This window comes from Nannospalax galili, unplaced genomic scaffold, assembly GCF_000622305.1.
Source record: "Nannospalax galili isolate Female #2095 unplaced genomic scaffold, S.galili_v1.0 scaffold186, whole genome shotgun sequence".
Lineage (NCBI taxonomy): Eukaryota > Metazoa > Chordata > Mammalia > Rodentia > Spalacidae > Nannospalax > Nannospalax galili.
The window spans coordinates 9,641,357-9,660,088 of record NW_008358774.1 but is presented as its reverse complement, the minus strand read 5'-3'; the positions used below and the strand labels follow the sequence as shown (position 1 = coordinate 9,660,088).

The 18,732-nt window shown below is 37.4% G+C and overlaps 1 protein-coding gene across 1 annotated transcript in view; it reads left to right on the top strand.

Moving 5' to 3' along the window:
* Enpp3 (ectonucleotide pyrophosphatase/phosphodiesterase 3) overlaps positions 1 to 18,480 on the top strand; it is an 81,894-nt gene extending 63,414 nt beyond the window's left edge. The window contains exons 20-24 of the mRNA XM_017795325.1: positions 6,700 to 6,835; positions 7,597 to 7,674; positions 8,706 to 8,838; positions 11,126 to 11,279; positions 18,222 to 18,480. Of these exons, the coding sequence (XP_017650814.1) occupies positions 6,700 to 6,835; positions 7,597 to 7,674; positions 8,706 to 8,838; positions 11,126 to 11,279; positions 18,222 to 18,392 (672 nt within the window). The 3' untranslated portion in view covers positions 18,393 to 18,480. The remainder of the gene's footprint in view (positions 1 to 6,699; positions 6,836 to 7,596; positions 7,675 to 8,705; positions 8,839 to 11,125; positions 11,280 to 18,221) is intronic.
* Positions 18,481 to 18,732: the final 252 nt, after the last annotated feature.

Genomic DNA, 18,732 nt, shown 5'->3' with positions numbered 1-18,732 from the left:
AAAGTATTCTGTGTCCTGAAAGTCAGCTCTACAGCCAAGAACAGTCTGATTTGGTCACTGCTAGCCACGTACTAATACTTGTTTTCCAGTACAGGAAAGTATCTCAGTTACCCCGATAAAGTATTCTGTGTCCTGAAAGTCAGCTCTACAGCCAAGAACAGTCTGATTGTGGTCACTGCTAGCCACGTACTAATGCTTGTTTTCCAGTACAGGAAAGTATCTCAGTTACCCCGATTTGTGTGTGGGCTAGAGGCTGCTTCTCTTTCTTAATGGACACTTCGTTCAGTTGTTTGTGATTTTCTTCAACACCCCTTAAAATAATCTCTATTTCCTTTTTGTTTTTGAGAAAGGCAGCATATTCCAGATCAGTTCTTACCCAGTTGCCCACTTTTAGAAGTCCAGGCAAGGCACTAGGGATTGTGTGGAGTTAAAGGGAATGCTTATGCTTTTAATACTTTTCCTTGCTGTCTTGCATTCCTGAATTTATATCAGCTGTGGCGGAAGCCAAAGGCAGAGAAATTTTAAGTGGGTTCAGCTAGGCATTTAGTACAATTCTTCTTTGTTATTGTTTTAAAACTGGCTTCTTTGTTACCAAAAGATCCTGTCCTTTCTCTGATCCCACAGAACTACTTGTATATTTCTCCCTTCATGTGACAGGATGGAATTCTAGCAATTTTCTGCTTTCTAATTCAGAAATTACTCTGTCCATGTGTTGTGGTTCCAGAAAATTACATACAAGGATGTTTGAGATTCCCATAAAACTATTGTAGATCAGCTCTGCATTTGAAAAATCAGTCTTTAAATAAGCACTTTTTGGAACATGGGTCCAATTGGTCTGTCTTTAAGTTTTATGGAGTTTCTGTTTTTATGCGGTTTTGGTGGGTCTTCTAATTTTTGTTGTTATCTTGGAAGAGTCCTGGGGAAAGAATTTTGACTTGAAATCATGGGTTCTCCAACAACTACTTCTAAACCAATTAAATCTTGTCAGATTTTATGTGGATTTTGCTTCTGGATCTGCTCAAAGATGTGAGCTGGTTTTCTAGCTAGATGAAAAACTGAAAACAAAAGCAAGAATTGAATGTTGGTTAGAACATATACTTCATAAATTTAGTATGAAATCAAAGAAATTTTACTTAGAAGAATTTAGCTCACATTGAAAAATACCTATCCCTATATAATATACATAATGTATACATATACTTTCCGTATCATTGTGAATTTTTAAAATATCTCTTTTGTGTATATGATGTGTATGTGAATGTGTATCTGTGTGTGTGTTCGTGTGTGTAAGTGTGAATGTGCATGTGGAGGTCAGAGGACAACCTCAGGTGTCCGTCCTCACCTTCTACCACGTTTGAGACAGGGTGCCTATTGTTTCTGCGTCTAAGCCAGACTAGCTGGCTCTCAAGCTTTCTGGGGTTCTCCCGTCTCCACATTCCATCTTGTGGTAAGAGCTCTAGTGTTACAGACACACTACTGCACCTGGCTTTATGTGGGTTATGGGGGCTGGAACTCAGGGCCTCACACGTGTGGCAAGTGTTCTATCTACTGAGCCATCTCCTCAGCCCTCATTGGGAATTTTTTTTTTAAAGTCCTTTGGTTTCAAAATTTTATCACTGATATTAAAAATTGTGACCTAATCATGTCTGTGAGTCTTTAAAAACTAGGGACAGAGTTAGAAAGATGACTTAGCAGTTAAGAACACTTGTTGTTCTTGCAGAGGACCTGAATTTGGTTCCCAGCACCCAAGTGGTAGCTCACACCTGTCTGGAACCCCAGTTCCAGGGATCCAACATCCTGTCTGGTCTCTGTGGGCACCAGGCACACATACACAGTGCACATTCATACATTCAAGCAAAACACTCATAAACATAATATAAAAATAAAATAAATCTTCAAAACAAAACAAAACTGGGGCAATATGTATTTTAAACATTTTTTTTGAGCTACAAAAAGTCATTGTCTCTGTGGAAAAAGAAATAATACAATCAGACAGATAATCAAAACTATATGTAGTTATTGTCTTTACCATAAGACAAAGTCATAGCTATTTAGTCTTCAGGTCTATGTTTTGGCTTTTACATGCAGCCCACAGGTAAAGAGTATCTGTCACTTTAATGGAGATAATTTTACCATCTGCTCAAGTTCTGTTCAGTCCCAGGGCCAGAATGGAAAGAAAAGCATCTCTCTACTGTCTGTACTCATCTTTGCTTTCTTGAAGGACTTTGGGAGGTGGGAAGTCCAGATTTTATCTGAGTCTCTGACTGCATTCTATTTAAGTTGGCAGGTAGAAACTGTTTGCGTGGGTGCTGGGTAGGGGTGGAGATGGTGGGACAGGAGTAGTTGGCTCAGCATCATCTCTTCTCATGAGACCAGGACAGTGAGAACTTCTCTGCATCTTTCCAGGGTAGGCCTGCCCCTTACCACATTCCATCTTCAGAAAGGGGGCCACACCGAGTCTTTCCTAGACACAACAATTTGTGGGTTCTAGTTTGATATGTGAAAAATAAACTGGAAGGTTTTCAGTTAGAAGAAAATGTGTAACAGTATATATTATTAGTTTTAAAATATTTGTTTATTACTTTTATGTGTATGAGTGTTTTATTTGCGTGTATGTAAGTGCATCACATGTATGCAATGTCTTCAGAGGCCAGAAGATGGCATCAGATTCCTTGGAACTGGACTTTTGGATAGTTGTTACCCACCATGTGGGTGCAGGGAACTGAACCTGGGTCCTCTGGAAGAATAGCAAGCACTCTTGCTAACTACTTAGCTGTCTCTCCAGTCCCTTTGTAACAATGTTTTAGTGCTTTTTGGCTATAGCAGTTTTGGGCCATTTGCCTCAACCCAGTGTGTGTGCCACTTTGAGAACATGGTAAACACTTGGGCTGCCTAAATTGTCTGTGCACAGTATTTTTGGCCATAGTCTCTTTATATATTACAATAATCTTTCATCTTTAACATTTTCATGATTGTAACAGTAGTGAATCACATTTCAATTTCTTTATATTATGGAGAAATGCTTATGTCTCTACATTTATGTATTATGCATTTAGTCAAGAAAAACTCACAAACATGGGACATGTTAGAATAACATGACAAAAATGTATGCTATGAAATATCAACCTCATAATTTCCCAGGTGTTCATGGGAGTGACTCAACAGTCAGTGTCCCTTCCTGTCCTGTTTCACAACATAACTGTGTGCCCCTTTATTGCCAAGTGGAGGAACTGGTCATTCCGAGCCTTTTCCTATGATACATTTGAAAAATTGTATAAATGAACTTTCCAGACTCTGTCTCTTAAAGAGTGAAGTAAATGGTGATTGTTAATGCGATTTACTTAACACAAGTATCTTCATATTTCTTGGTTTGCTTTTGTGCTTGGTAGACTATATCACTTAGGAATTCCCTTGAAAGGAATAAGAGAAGACTTTCTTCTTTGTTATTATTTTTATTGAATTTTCGTGAATTTCATACAATATATTCTGATCATATTTAGACCTTCTCGCCTATGTGCACTCCCTTTATAATCACCCCCTGCCAGATTTCATGTACTCTGTCTGGCATATACATTAAAGCCTATGAAGTCAAATTTTTGTCCCTAAATATCCTTCCATGTGCATCCATCCACCAGAGCCCAATTAAACTATCTAGTGTCACACCCTTAGAGAAAACTGACTCTCCCTCTCCCAGCAGCTATCAGTTGCCAACAGTTCCTAAGTGAAGGCTGAAATATTTTCTCACTTCCCCACTTCTATGCTGAGATTTTTGTCTGGCTTGAGCTTGCATGGGTCTTGTACATGCTGCTACCATTGCTGTAAGTTTTTATGAGTAACTTGCTAGCTGTCTGGAACATTCTGTTTCCTTGTAGTCATCCACCACCTCTGACTCTTACAATCTTTCCGCCCCCTTGTCCACAATGATCCCGAGTCTTGGGCAGCACAGGTTTGATGTACGTGTTCTATTCAGGGATAAGCACTCTGCAGCCTCATATTCTCTGCACATTGGCCAGTTGTGGCTTTCTGGGTTAATCGTTATTGGTTCCATGAGGAAATTTCACTGGTGAGAGTCTTAGATGTAGAGCTTGCATGACAGATATGTCACCTAGGGCTGGGTATCTCATAGACATTTATTCTCTGCATTTGACTAGTTGTGAAATTCTGTAATAGTCATTTCTATCTGTCGCAAAAAGAAGCTTCTTTAATGAGTGATGAGCGGTATTCTTGTCAGGCTAGTCCGGAACTCTCAGGCAGCGTGAAGGGACATAGACCCAAGGTGGGACAGTTGGAAGCACTTTTTTTTTTTTTTGAAACAGGATCTCATGTCCCCCGGGATGACCTAGACCTCACTATGAAGCTAGGATGAACACTTGAATTGGAACCTCCTGCCTCCATCTCTTGACAGTTGGGATTACAGGCATGTGACACCATTCCTGATTATATGAAGTGATGGGAATGAATAGGACCCGGGGCCTCGTGTATAATAGATAAACACTCTTCAACTGAATAATATTCTCAACCTAAGATGATACAGTTTGAATCTATGTATATCTCAAAATGTTTTTATTCTGGTTATATACTTAGTGGTTTGGATGACTTTCTAATTTTAGAAGTATTTTTTCTTCCAAATTTACAGAATATTGCATTCCTGGACTGATATACTAATATGTTTATAGTTACCCCACTTTCTCCCCCAATTTGTCTTTATTTCCACTTTTGGGAACATATATACAACTTCATTTTCTAGATCATACTGATTATGATCACATATGATTGAAACAGTTAATATTTCTGCTGCTGCGTCTTTAAATATCAAGAATTCTTTATTAGATTTGATTTCCATTATTTGTCCTGTACTTTGTACAAGCTTATTTTTTAAATAAACTTAAAAAATTAGACAAGGTCTTATTATGTAGCCTTGGCTGGCCTGGAACTCCTTATGTAGAGCAGGCTAGCCTTAAAATCAGAGATCCACCTGCGTCTGCCTGTGTTTCATTAGGACATTTTCACGTAGATCCACATTACATGTGAACATATTCTTGCCATCCTCCCAACCTCCCCCTTCTCACCTTTTCTTTATTTATTCCTTTGTTGGTGGACACTTAGGTTTGTTTCATAATCTAACTATTATGAATAGTGGTGCAATAAACATAGTGTGTAACTATCTCTGTTACATGCTGGCAAGAGTCTTTTGGCTAAATACATAGGAGTGGTATAGATGAGTCATATGGTAGATCTGTTTTTAAATTTTTTCTGGAATGCTCCACACTGTTTTCTGACCAACTTTTGAATATTTCTTCTAATGTCTTATGTGTCTTTAGCAGTACTGCCTTTTTCATGGGATTTTAGAAAGGAGTAAAGAAAGTTTATATAGAATCAAAGTGAGAAATTGACTCAGCTCTTGGAAAATGCTTTCCTATGGTGCATTGCGGTGTGCTGGGGAGTCCAGTCCCTGTGTGCCTTTCCCTCAGATTCCCTTATCTTCACCTCTCACTGGTTCTAGACCTTGGCATTCCTCTCCTGTCTGTGATACAGTACAGCGTGCACTGCCTTTTCCTTTGTGAACTGATCTCATGCACTGTAGACAGGCAACAAAGTTTGGAGTTGCTTTTAGCACAATGCAGTGAATAAAAATAGGACAAAACCAGCATAATTTTCCTTTAAAACAAATTATTTTAAATTTTTAAAGAAAATTATCCATCAAGGGTGGTAGAGGCATATAAATCAAAGCCTCTGGCCAGCTTAAGCAAATAGCATAACTTTCAGTCACCCATGAGTAAATGCTCACCAGAATATGGTGAACACATAATACATTGACTTCACCATATATGTGGCGGTCAGGCAACATATTTATAGAATTATTTATAGAATACTCCTGTGAATGAGGTATTGAATTGGTCTTTATATGATTATAAAGAAGTTTTTAAACTATTTTATCTATTTTATAATGATTGAGCATAACTATAAATTAATTTTATTCCCCAAATGAGTATGTTTGGGGGATGGAGATGTAGTTCAATTGGTAGAGAGCTTGTCTAGCATGCATGAAGCCCTGGGTTAGACCCCCACCACTGAATAAACCAGGCATGGAGGAACATGCCTACAATTCTTGAGAGGTGGAGGCAGGAGGATTGAAAATTCAGTCATTTTTGGCAACATAGTGAGTTCGAGAATAGTCTGGTATGCATGCGACCCAGTCTCAAAAAATATGTGTGGATGTTATGTATGATGAGATACAAAATCAGTCTTAAATAGATTTTAGACTATGACCAGCTGAAGAACAAGGTAGCTAATTAATATATATTTCTAAAATACATCTTTATATTTTATTTTCATTTTTTATTTGCATGTATAACATATGACCACAGAAAATTTAGATCCTGAAATGAATTCTGTTTTTCTGTAATAGTTTTTCAATAGCTCGGATTATTCCTTTGCTCTCAATTCAGGTTCTACTCTGCAAATACTCCTTTCCAAGGTATATTTGATTTGTCCTCCCAATGTCCCCTAACCAGAAGAGAACCACAGAGGAAAACATCACTGAATTCATCCATTCTCATTGCCTACGTAGACCTGATTCACTAAGAAAATAGGAAGAGGGTAAACGAAAAACAGTCTAGGGAAGTTACTAACCATATAAGGCAATGGGTGAGCCACAACTGTGGGTGTAATTTTTTTCCCTTTTCTCTCTTTCAACAGGGAGACACATCACCTCTTCCTCCCACTGTCCCAGACTGTCTGCGGGCTGATGTCAGGGTTGCTCCTTCTGAGAGCCAAAAATGTTCCTTCTATTTAGCAGACAAGAATATCACCCACGGCTTCCTCTATCCTCCTGGTTAGTGAAACTCTTTTAGAGAAAGAGCTTAGAAAGCCCTCATCAGCTGGATGTGGCATGTGCCTTAAACATATATTCCCCACCCAAATGACCTGCTTGGGTAACCTAACAGCCCAAGAGGCTTCCAGTGGTCAGGGGCTGGCCAGAGTCAGTACGGCATTGTCCTTAAAGACTAATAAATTTTTCTACGGGAACCACATATTAGCTCTAATCTGGTCCAGATGTTTACAGAGTTCAACAGGTTTAAGTTTAATTTTACAACTGAAGATTATTTGGAGAGTGACACGAGCATCTAAAAAAAACATTATTTCTGGCTTACTGCCCTAAGGTCTCCATGGAGAAGGAGCTGTTTCTGTGAGAAGAAATCAGGCTGGAACTCTGGTCCATCACATTTGTTGTGCATCCAACAGCTTTGAACTGTGGCTTAACCAGTCAAATGAACTTTAAGTTGTTTGTGTTTTTAAAGAATGGCTTTCTCTTGGGGTCATAGGAAAACCAGTGTGATTTTTCTAAAATTCAAGCTCTTTTCGTGATCATCAGGAAATGACATTTTCATATTTTCATAAGTTCAACAATTTCAGTTTCTGGAAATAGGTTTACTCTGGTATGTGACTATTTTTTTCTTGAAGCCATGAAAAAAAGATGATAAATCGAGAGATTTTAATTTAGAGATTCAGAGATTTATAGTAGAAAAAAGGCTTAATGAAAGTAAGGAATATATTAACTGAAATCATAGATTTAATAAAATGTTTGTTTTGCAGCAATCAGTGGAACTTCTGATGGTCAGTATGATGCTTTACTTACAAGTAATTTGGCCCCAATGTATGAAGAATTCAAAAGTAAGTATACACCCCCTAATCCCATACTAGGGTTTAAACCTAGGCCTTCATATATGCAAGGCAAACACTCTACCACTGATCTATAGTGCCCCCCATTATTTATTTTGGGGATACAAGGTCTTGCCAAGTTGACCAGATGGCCTTCAATTCACTATGATTTCCAGGCAGCCCTTGAACTTGTGATTCTCCTTTCTTACAGGATTGTGCCACTGGGCCTGGCAGTTCATTAGAGCATTAATCTTAAACTATTAAGTTGACTCTCTGGAGTCAATTTTATTATTGCAATTGTTATTGATATTGAGTCATTTTTCTAATGTTTTAAATATAGGCACAAGACTCCTGATGTAGTTTATTTTCAACTTACTGAAACTTTGACTTGTTGCTAAAATTTGGTAATTGTTTTCAAATTTGCTTTTACTTCTTAGCTGTTACAAGCTATTCACAAAATTAAAGTTTACTAACACTCACCATAAATAAATGAGATGTTAATGCTTGTCCAAGAATGATAATTAATAATGCAGCATGACTGTTCTGATTGGTTAACACTCATTGTTGAAAGAATTTAGAAACATATTTAGCTGTAATTTCAATACTGCAAGTAAAGCAATAAAAAGTTATAATCAACATAGCTGTTCATTTTACAAAAATATTTTATTTGTTATCTTTATTTTATATGTATGAGTGTATTGCTTACATGTATGTAAGTGCACCTGTGCCATGAAATGCCCAAGGAGGTCAGAAGAGGGCATCAGATTCCCTGGAACTGGAGTTATAGATGGTTGTTAGCCGCCATGTGAGTGCTGGGAACTGAACTTGGGTCCTCTGAAAGCTGGTGCTCTTAATCCCTGAGCCACCTCTCCAGCCCCATAGCTGATTATTTCTATAGCATAGACTATTTTGAAGATTTATCCAGTGACCATTAACCATTATTGAAGTAGAATGTGATGCTATTTAAATACACCAGTAATAGAAAATATTTCCATGTTCAACAGAGATAAATATCTTTAACATCCTTATTCTTTTAATTTTAGAAATGTGGAACTACTTCCACAGGGTTCTTCTGATAAAATATGCTGTAGAAAGAAATGGAGTGAATGTGGTTAGTGGACCAATATTTGACTATAATTATGATGGCCATTTTGATACTCCAGATGAAATTAAAGAGTAAGTAACTTGTGTTTTTGATTTAAATATAAGGGGAACTCTCCTCATAAGAGGAAATCTTAATATTTTAAATACATACTGTATGATTTAAACATTATAAAGTATATTCATATTCAGATGCTATTGTTGCCCATTTTAAACCTAACCTATCTAAATACTTAGCAAAAGAAAATTCATATGGAAAAATTTAAACTAATGGGCACAGAAAAAGTTTCCAGGCAAAAAATATTTCCAATATTTTTATTGGAAAATTTATAAACTATGGGCCAAGACAAAATGAGATTTTATGAATGTTAAGGAGATGTAGAGACTCAGTGTACTATCAATAAATATAAATCAACCTAATAATAAATGAAAAACATCAAGGAAAGACTAAGTTGACCTTGGTAAATTTTACAGGTATAATAAAATAGAGGATGTAAGTAGATCTCCGTTCTAACCAACCCAACCAAGCCGTACATTCCAAACTTAGAACAGGTTGTGAAGAACTACTTTTGAGTTTTAGAAAATTCAGAAGCAGCATTTTAGAAAGAAGTTCTATCCATTGCTTTTTTTTATATTATTATCAAAATGTAGGAAGGACAAAACTAAACAACTGTAGTAGCTTAGATTATAAGCAACAATTTCTGCTTCTGATAAAGTAGCATCTCAGACTACTATGTATATAACCTGCCCCTATTTTGTTCATTTGGTCCTTATTTCACTGTTTTGCTTGTTTGATTTTGATGCAGGGTCTCATGTAACCCAGGCTGGCCTTGAACTCGCTATGTAGCTGAGGATGAACTTGAATTCCTGATCCTTTTACTTCTTCCTCCCAAGTGCTGGGAATATGGGTGTGTGCCAGCATTATCTGGCTTTCATCTCATTGTTTAGTTTATTCTGCTTTTCATCATTTAATAATTCTAACAAATGCTTTGAGGACACTTTATTACATGTTAGGTACTTTTCTAAGCATTTATATAGGTTTCATTTAATCTACAAAACAACTTTATGTTAAGTTCCATTAGCGCCTAGCTGGACATGAGGAAGTTGAGGCTAAGAGAGGTGAAATAACCTGTCTAACACATTCTGCACCTACTAAGTGACCAAGTCTAGATGTAAACCCAGGTGCTCTGAGTCCATGTTCTGAATCAGTAATATCTTGCTGCTTAACACCACCTTACATTCCTTCTAGTGGACTCAACTAATATCTTACCTTTGTTTTATATTTAAAACTTTTGAAAGTGAGCTGGAGAGATAGCTCAGTAGTTAAGAGCACTGGGCAGTTCTTGCAGAGAACCTGAGTTAGGTTCCCAGCACCCACATCGCAGCTGGCAACCATCTGTAACTTCAGTTCCAAGGGATCTGACACCCTCTTCTGGACTTTGTGGGCATTGCATGATGGAGGTGTACTTAGATACATGCAGGCAAAACACTCATAAACATAAAATAAATGAAATCTTAAAGACTTTTGAAAGTATATTCATATTTGCTACTAGAAACCAAACCAATGCATTCTCAGTTATTTGTTTACCACCACCCCCACACCCCCTCCAAACATGTGATTACCTCCTTGTTAAAAAGTGAGGAAATCGGAGTCAAAAAGGATAGTGGAAGCACACAGTCAGAGGTGGAATCGGGGCTCCTTTGTTCTCAATTCCCACTCTACTAGAAACCACCACTGTGAAGTATGAAATCAACAGCATTAGAAGGCGCAGCAGACAGTAGTCCAATTCCATGTTTTTGAGTCCTTGTATTGGAGTACTTTCCTATGATGTTATGATGACCAAGTTTAAAATTCAGCTAGAAATCTCTGTGCTTTTTTCCCCTTTCTATTTTTTAATTTTAAAAATTTATTTATTTATTTATTTATTATTTTTGGTCTTTTTGAGACAAGGTCTCCCTGTAGCCCCAGCTGTCCTGAAACTCACTATGTAGACCAGATGGCCTTGAATTCACAGAGATCCACCTGCCTCTGCCTCCTGTGTGCTGGGATTAAAGGCGTGTGCCACCATGCCCAGCATATTTATTTATTTATTTATTTATTTTTAATTTATTTATTTTGAGTCAGGGTAGCCCCATCTGGCCTGGAACTCACTATGGAAATCAGTCTGATCTCGATCCCACAGAGACCTATCTGCCTCTGCCTCCTGAGTGCTGGGATTAAAGGTGTGTATCACCATATCCAGCTCACTTTCTGCTTTTTAAAATCAGGTTTTCATCTTGACATTTCTTAAAGCTGTAAAAAACAAACAAAAAACCAAAAAACATTTGCAACAACATCAAATCATTGCAATTATGTTTTTAGACATGTGGCCAACACTGATGTTCCCATCCCAACGCACTACTTTGTGGTGCTGACAAGTTGTAAAAACAAGAACTACACACCCAACAACTGCCCTCTGTTGGATGTTCTGCCCTTCATCATCCCTCACCGACCTACCAATGTGGAAAGCTGTCCTGTGAGTATGCCTTGGGAGAAACCTGGGACCCAAGGAGACAGTTACAGCTCCTTGGGCTTTCTCAAAAGGGCTCTATCTAAAACACATTTCTTATGTGTTTCATGGGTGGAGTTTTGTTTTTCAATATATGAAGGATTTCTACTGAATTAATTTCAAACACATACTTGTAAATGTGGACATATATTTCCATTTGCATCTCAATGCCTGTCTCTCTGTCCTAAAAACAATTGCCATTTATCTGTCTGTCTCTCACATCTATCTTATGTCTGTCCGTCCGTCCGTCCATCCATCCATCCATATATCTATCATCTATCCATCTATCTATCAATCTCTCAATCTATCATCTATCTATCTATCTATCTATCTATCTATCTATCATCTGTCATCTGTCTATCTACTTACCTATCTATGTTATTGTTACTTACTAGGAAAGAGATGATACAATTGCCTTTTTTTAAACACTGAACACAAATTAAATTTCTACCCTAAGGTTAACATTAGATTAATTTTTCCCTGAATGAATGTTTAAATAAAAAATTCTAGCACCTTGAAGAATGAAGTGTGAAATTCAATTTACCCTCCCTCCCACCTACATACATACATGCCCAGACACACATGGAGAGAGAGAGAGAGAGAGAAATAACTTAATTCAACTAATATTTTTGTTTGAACATTAGCCCATCTCCAATTTTACTTCAATCAAGGCAAATTATGTGTAAGTGCTTACTTCAACTTTAATAGATATTCTTCATAGACAAAATACATACTTTGGCAATTGGATTTTATTTGTCATTCAACAAATATATTGAATCACTATTCAATACCAGATATCAAGATAGGAACACTTTAGAATGTACAAAAGAAAGATACGTTGTCACTTAAGAAATTTTTATACAACTTTGACATATGAATATTATATAGGTATATAAATGGGTATATATATTATAAATTTTTTTAAATAAAACAAAAATATTTTAAAATAAAAATTAAAAATTAAGAGGTTACATAATTAAGAGATGTTACAAAATTGAGATCAATTGTTAAATACAATTAAAGAAATTTAGTTTCTGGAATTGAAACACATTTGTCTGGAAACTGAAGGAGAGGCAGAATTTGAATAGATCAGTAATAGTAAGAATAGAACACTGAGTGTGGGGGCGCAGGCCTTTAATCCAGGACTCCAGAGGCTGAGGCAGGTGGGTCTGTGTGATCTACACAAAGAGTTCCAGGCAAATCAGAGCTACATAGTGAGTGTGACCTCATCTCAATTAAACAAAAAAAGTACTAACAGGTTGTGAACAATTGAGAAAAACCTGGGAATTGACAAGATAAAACAGCCAAAAGAAAAAGGAAACTCAAAAATCAGTAAAATCTATTGAATGTAATTAGAAAAAGTAGAAAAGGGGGAATGAAGACTCACTGGCAGGTCAAGCCTAGGCATGCCAAGTTGTGCTCATGGGGCAAACTTATTGACTATGAGAGACTGAAAATCAAAGCTTAGAGTCTAGGCCTGGTTGAGGTTCATGCATATTCTTCAGGTGTTCAGCAACATGAATATATTTGCCATATCATGTGCTATGAGAGGCACTTATGTGTAGATGACTGTTAAAATAGAAGAGGAAAGAGCCAAGCAGCAAAAGAGAGAGACAACAAAATTAGTTCAGAGAACTACTTCCTGGCAGCAAGGTGCCTGGGTGGTACAGATGGGATTTGTCTGGACTATTTGAATAGTCTTTCAGTGACTGCAGATGGAAGGCAAATGTTAGAGGCTGGATAGTGGATTACTCAGTGTCCTAAGATGAGGAAGAATAATTTCCAGATGAGAAAATGTCAGATGTTGAGGTGAATCCCTTCTCGCTTTTCTTCTCCTCAGTATTTTAGTTATTAAGGACAAGAGCAAGCCATCATTCTCTTCTCCCTGCAGTGGGAGACACTGATAACTAATACAGTGTATCAGTTATCACAGAATCAGGATTGAACAGTTCTGATCATAGAGGCTCTAGGTAGTCATTGTAGTGATTATAATGTTTGTTTGTTTGTTGGTCTTTTTGAGACAGGGTCTCCCTGTAGCCCCAGCTGGCCTGAACTCACTATGTAGTAGACCAGTAGACCAGGCTGGCCTTGAACTCACAATCAGCCTGCCTCTGCCTCTGCCTCCCAAGTGCTGGGACTAAAGGCAAGAGCCACCACACCCGACTCATAGTTATTATACTGGATATGCAAAGAAGAAACTAGTTGCTGCCCCTGATCTAGGCCCATGGGACTTTCTGTCATGAAGTTTGCTTTCTTATGGTGCTGGGAATCAAATCAAGGCCCTTGCACATGCTAAGCCAGTCCTAGTCCAGCTCCAAAAATAATCTTAAGTAGATTTATATCTTTTATTGTCTTCTCAGCCTTTGTGTATCATCATCATTTTAAAATTTAGTTTTCCTCCTTCACCTCAAAATTTTTTAATTTTTTTTTTTTTTTTTTTTGAGACATGGTCTTATTATGTAGCCCAAGCTAATCTCTTCCCGACTCAACTTCCTGAGTGCTGGGGTTAGAGTATAGTCACGCACCAACCAGTACTCCAAAACAAAACAAAATAAATGAATCTCTAGCCTATGCTTAAGTTCCTAAGTAATTTATCCTTAATTGACATGGCAAGTATGTGTCCAAGCTGGCTGCAGTCCTTCAAATTACTTCAAAAAGCTTTCATTCCCCAATCTTTTCTGGTTTCCCATGTTCTCACCTTTAGAGCTTTCTTCTTTTCTATCTGCTAAAAACTCCACCTGCACCCCAAGGTAAAGTGCAAATCCTATAAAAGCTTTCCTAATCATCCAAAATGAAAATGATCTCCCCCAAATTAACAAAGCATAATCTCTTTTGAAGAGGTTAACATCACCAATAAATTGATACTATCCAAGATTTTAGGAATTTGGAATATAATAAAAGGGATATAACATCTATAAAGCTGATTATGACGGCTGGAGCTATGGCATAGCCATTCAATACTAAAGATAATAACCAAAATGATAGCCATTAAATACTAAAGATAATAACCAAAATATCAGAGATAATTATGAGAAAAATGTGAGGGATACAAAAGTTAAGATTGTCGGAGAGATTGTGAATGAAATGTGGCTATTAGCTGGGGTAGGAGGAGGCAGATGAGAAGGTCAGAGGTGCCTGAAAATTTATGTACAGCTGCTCAGAAATTGTATAAAACAATCACCTGTTTGGGGGAGGATGAATTTTCTCTTGGTGGATTTAAGTTTGGGAATAGTTGATTTTCCAGGACATAGCACAACAGTATATATAAAACAGTATTTAAATGCATAGGCTTGCAGTTAGATAACATGGATTCTGTTAGGGTCTTGGCTTCATTGGGTAAATAATAATGCCACTTTCCTCATCCATTCCAGCTAATAGGTCTAAAAAGTTCACATACCCTTATGAAATTGTTATCAGAATTAAATGAGATAATCTATGTGAAACCCTGAGCATTCCCAATATATAGTATGTAAATGGTAGCCCTTAGAAAAAGGAATCATATCTTATGGTAGTTTCATTATAAAGCCAGCATAAACTGAAGTCTCCGATGATCTAATCACCCAGAAAGTACAGAAAATGTATAGACTGCTCCTCAGTAAATTCAACTCAACCAGCATTTCCCTAGTATTAGAACAACGAATTGTGTTGCAATCATTTGGTGAAATAGATGCATAGTTTAAGGGTTAGAGGTATGAAAACTCTCCACTTTTCAGTATTATAATCTAGTATATGGAGGTATTCCAATTAAAAGAGCCTTGAAGGACCTCAAGCAGCAGTAGGAATGGTAGATTCCCAATTCTATCTCATACCTGGTCTAGGGAACTAGAACTATAGTAATTCCTCCTCTCTTCTCCTCTCCTCTCCCCTCCCCTCCCCTCCCCTCCTCTCCTCTCCTCCCCTCCCCTCCCTAGGTTCCTCATATACCCTTCCTCCCCCCTCCCCCACCAAGGGAAGAAAGTGCAGAGAAAAGACACTAAAATAACATAAAGGAAAATATCTATACTTCTAGATGAGTTTGAGAAACACAAGATCTCACAGCAAGAAGCATTGAGTAGAGCTGTGGAAGACCAGGAATTTCACAAGTTTGTGCTAGTCAGCTGGGCAAAAGGCGTGTGGACACCCACCCAGTGAGGTTGTCTTTGGTTGCATTGGTGTGGGGCAACAATACTAGACTGAGTGTCAAGGTGAGAGAACAAGGAAGCAATTAAGGCAGAAGGATAAGTTCTTTTTTAATGCAGCAAGGCTAAGATATAATAATACAGTATGTAATATATAGTAAGTGTCCATTTAACTACAGCTCACAAACCCCGTATGTATGCAAGGCTGTTGAGTTGGGTGTGCTGCATAGCTAGAGCGCTACCTATAAGGTGGCTTCTGTTTGGAGTGGTTGAGCAGGTGACTTGCTGGTTGTTAAAGCTTGAGTATTATCTATGCGTATGTATAGTTATGTGTGGTACTTTATGGCCTTTTTATCCCATCTTTAAAAGAGCGAAGACTATCAGGTATCAATAAACATTGGATGGGCGTCAAAAAAACTAAAAGAGAAAGAGTCCTAAGTCAAGAGGACATTTTATGGAAAAAGTGATGGGCTGTGTCAAATGCTGTTGAAGTGTGAAATGGTAGTGACAGGAAGAAGACTTCAATTGGAAAACTGAACTCAAATAAGCACACTGCACATTTTGTATAAAATGAATTCACTTGGACGATGGTTCTCACACAGAAACTACTTTAGGGTTAGGAACAAAAGTTGACTTCCTCTTACGTTTCCTCTGGCTCAGAGAGTGGCTGCCTGTTTTGAGTCTGCATACTTAAGAAACAAGCAAGTCACTGTGCTGAATGAAATCAAATGAGCTTTATTAAGACACATTCATATGATTAGACAAAGGCTGACACTTGGCTAAAATTTAAGTAAAAATTAATACTGCAGTATGAAAATTAGACAATGAAAAGTGAAGGGTGTTGCATAAATCCATGACTCCAAATTATGCAGCAAACTTTATGCAGTGAAAGCTTATTAAAAATCAAATGTCCAAGAAATATCTGAAAAAATACTCAACTGTAGTAATATTGAGAATACTAACTGCTATTACATGCTCTTGACTTGATAACGATGTGGGGATCATCGTCCATTGCCTATGAGAGTGGAAATTGCCATAAACATTTTGAGAAATGTTATGCTTAATATCTCGTAGAGTTAAAATTAGTGTGCACCCAGCAACTTCCTGTATCTATCCTAGAGTCTTATGCTCCTTTTTTAGCAAAAACTTTATTGAGAATTTCATACATGCATATAAGGTGTTTTGATCAAATCCATGCCCACTCCCTCCCCTCCAACATTCCCCCCTCTGAAGAGGTAACCCTAAAATCTTTTAAGGATTAAATACAAGCTCCCAAATACTTTTGATATTTTTGGCCTTGGAACAGAGTATGTTCCTAACAGGCGGAAGGACATTTTGACTTTTAGCCAAGCAACTGATTACATTTCTTTGGGGTCTTTTTTACCCTAACTGCCTAGCCAATTCCTACTTCCTATTCTTATCACGCCATCCTTTGAAGGGGTTACTCAGATTGCCAATAGGAATAGAGTCTTATGCTCTTAAACACAAGGAGCACACACCAAGTTATTCATTATAGTATTATTTACAATAGTTTATAAACTCTATAATTTGGTAACTATAAATAAGTTGTATGGGGGAGAGAGAGGCTCATGAGCCCCACCGAAACTGAGGTGCTATTAAGAGTTCATGGCTACAAGGGAAGGAGAGTCAATTTTCTCCAGGGGTTTGGCTCCTGGCAGGGCCAGCATGCTCCAGTGGATGGCCCCATACCCATTAGTTTATGGGCAGCACAAATTGGACTTGGTGAGTTATAAAAAAAAACAAAACATGAAGCTGGTAAAGGGATAAGAAGTAGATCTAGGAGGTGTTAAGAGGAGGAATGAGGGTTGAATACATTCAAAATACATTACATGTATAAGTGAAATTCCTGAAGAATTAATTAAAAATATTATATTAAATAAAGAATTCTAAAAAGCTGTGTTAAATTAAAATGAGGGTATATCACAAATGACCCATCTAGATCTAGATACATCACTATGGATAGATTATAAACATACAAGTCAATGAAAAATACTTAGAAAATGTCATTTATATAAATGTGAAAACAGAAGCCAATACTAGATATTGTTTATTGATAAGTGGTAACACTTAAAAACAGTTTAGATTCACATTACTCATAGTAAGTTAGTAATGTTCAGCTCTGAGCCTAGTAAAAATGGGGAGAACTTAATCTGTAATATGTTTATTTTAAAAATTTTTGTTAGGAGCTGGAAAATGGCTCAGTTGGTAAAGTGCTTACCATACAAGCATGAGGACCTAAGTTTGGATCCCCAGTACCCACGTAAAAAGCCGGGTGGTGCAATGCACACATGTGATGCCGGCGCTGGGGAGGTGGAGACAGGAGGATCCCTGGGGCTTGCTGGCCAGCTAGAGTAACCAAATACATGAGCTCCAGGTTCAGTGAGAGACCCTAAAAACAGCACGAAAAACAACTGAGGAAGATACTCCATACCAGCCTCTGGCCTCCACATGCACACACACACATGAACATACTCCATATCAGCCTCTGGCCTCCACATGCACACACTACTCCATACCAGCCTCTGGCCTCCACATGCACACACACACATGAACATACAAACTTGTGTCTGAGGCAAGGTCAAAACAAATGGGTATGAGTTCATGGTAGCTTATATTTCTTTTAGAACTATTGTTTTGTTAAATAAAATTTAGTTGTATCAAATTAAGAGTTAAGACAATAAAAATCATAAAGGGACATCTGAGTAATAAAATATTTTTGTTAGTAAAATGTCATGATGTATAGAAAACAATCTTGTGTTTATTATTGTAGGAAAACAAAACTGAAGATCTTTGGGTTGAAGAAAGGTTTGAAGCACACGCTGCCCGGGTCCGTGATGTAGAACTTCTTACTGGTCTTGACTTTTATCAGGAAAAGGCACAACCAGTCTCTGAAATTTTGCAACTGAAGACATATTTACCCACATTTGAAACCATTATTTAACTGAATGCATAGCAATCTAGCAAAGTGAAGATAATACCTTCTATTTGAAAATCATAAAATAAAGTTTTCTATTTTTTCCTTAATTCTACTGAAAGTCATGTTTTCCAATACAGTCTTTTTTTTTTCATTTCTTTGGATATATACATTTTAGAAGCTATTTTAACTAATGTTTATTTGTGTGTGTCTGCATGTGTTCTGTGCATGCATGCATGCTGTGGCGAGAATATGGAGGTCAAAGGACAAGTTGTCATGGGGACGGGGACTGAATTCAGGTCTTCAGGCCTGGCAGCAGGTATCTTTACCTACTGAGCCAACTCATCCCTGGACATGTATTTTTTAA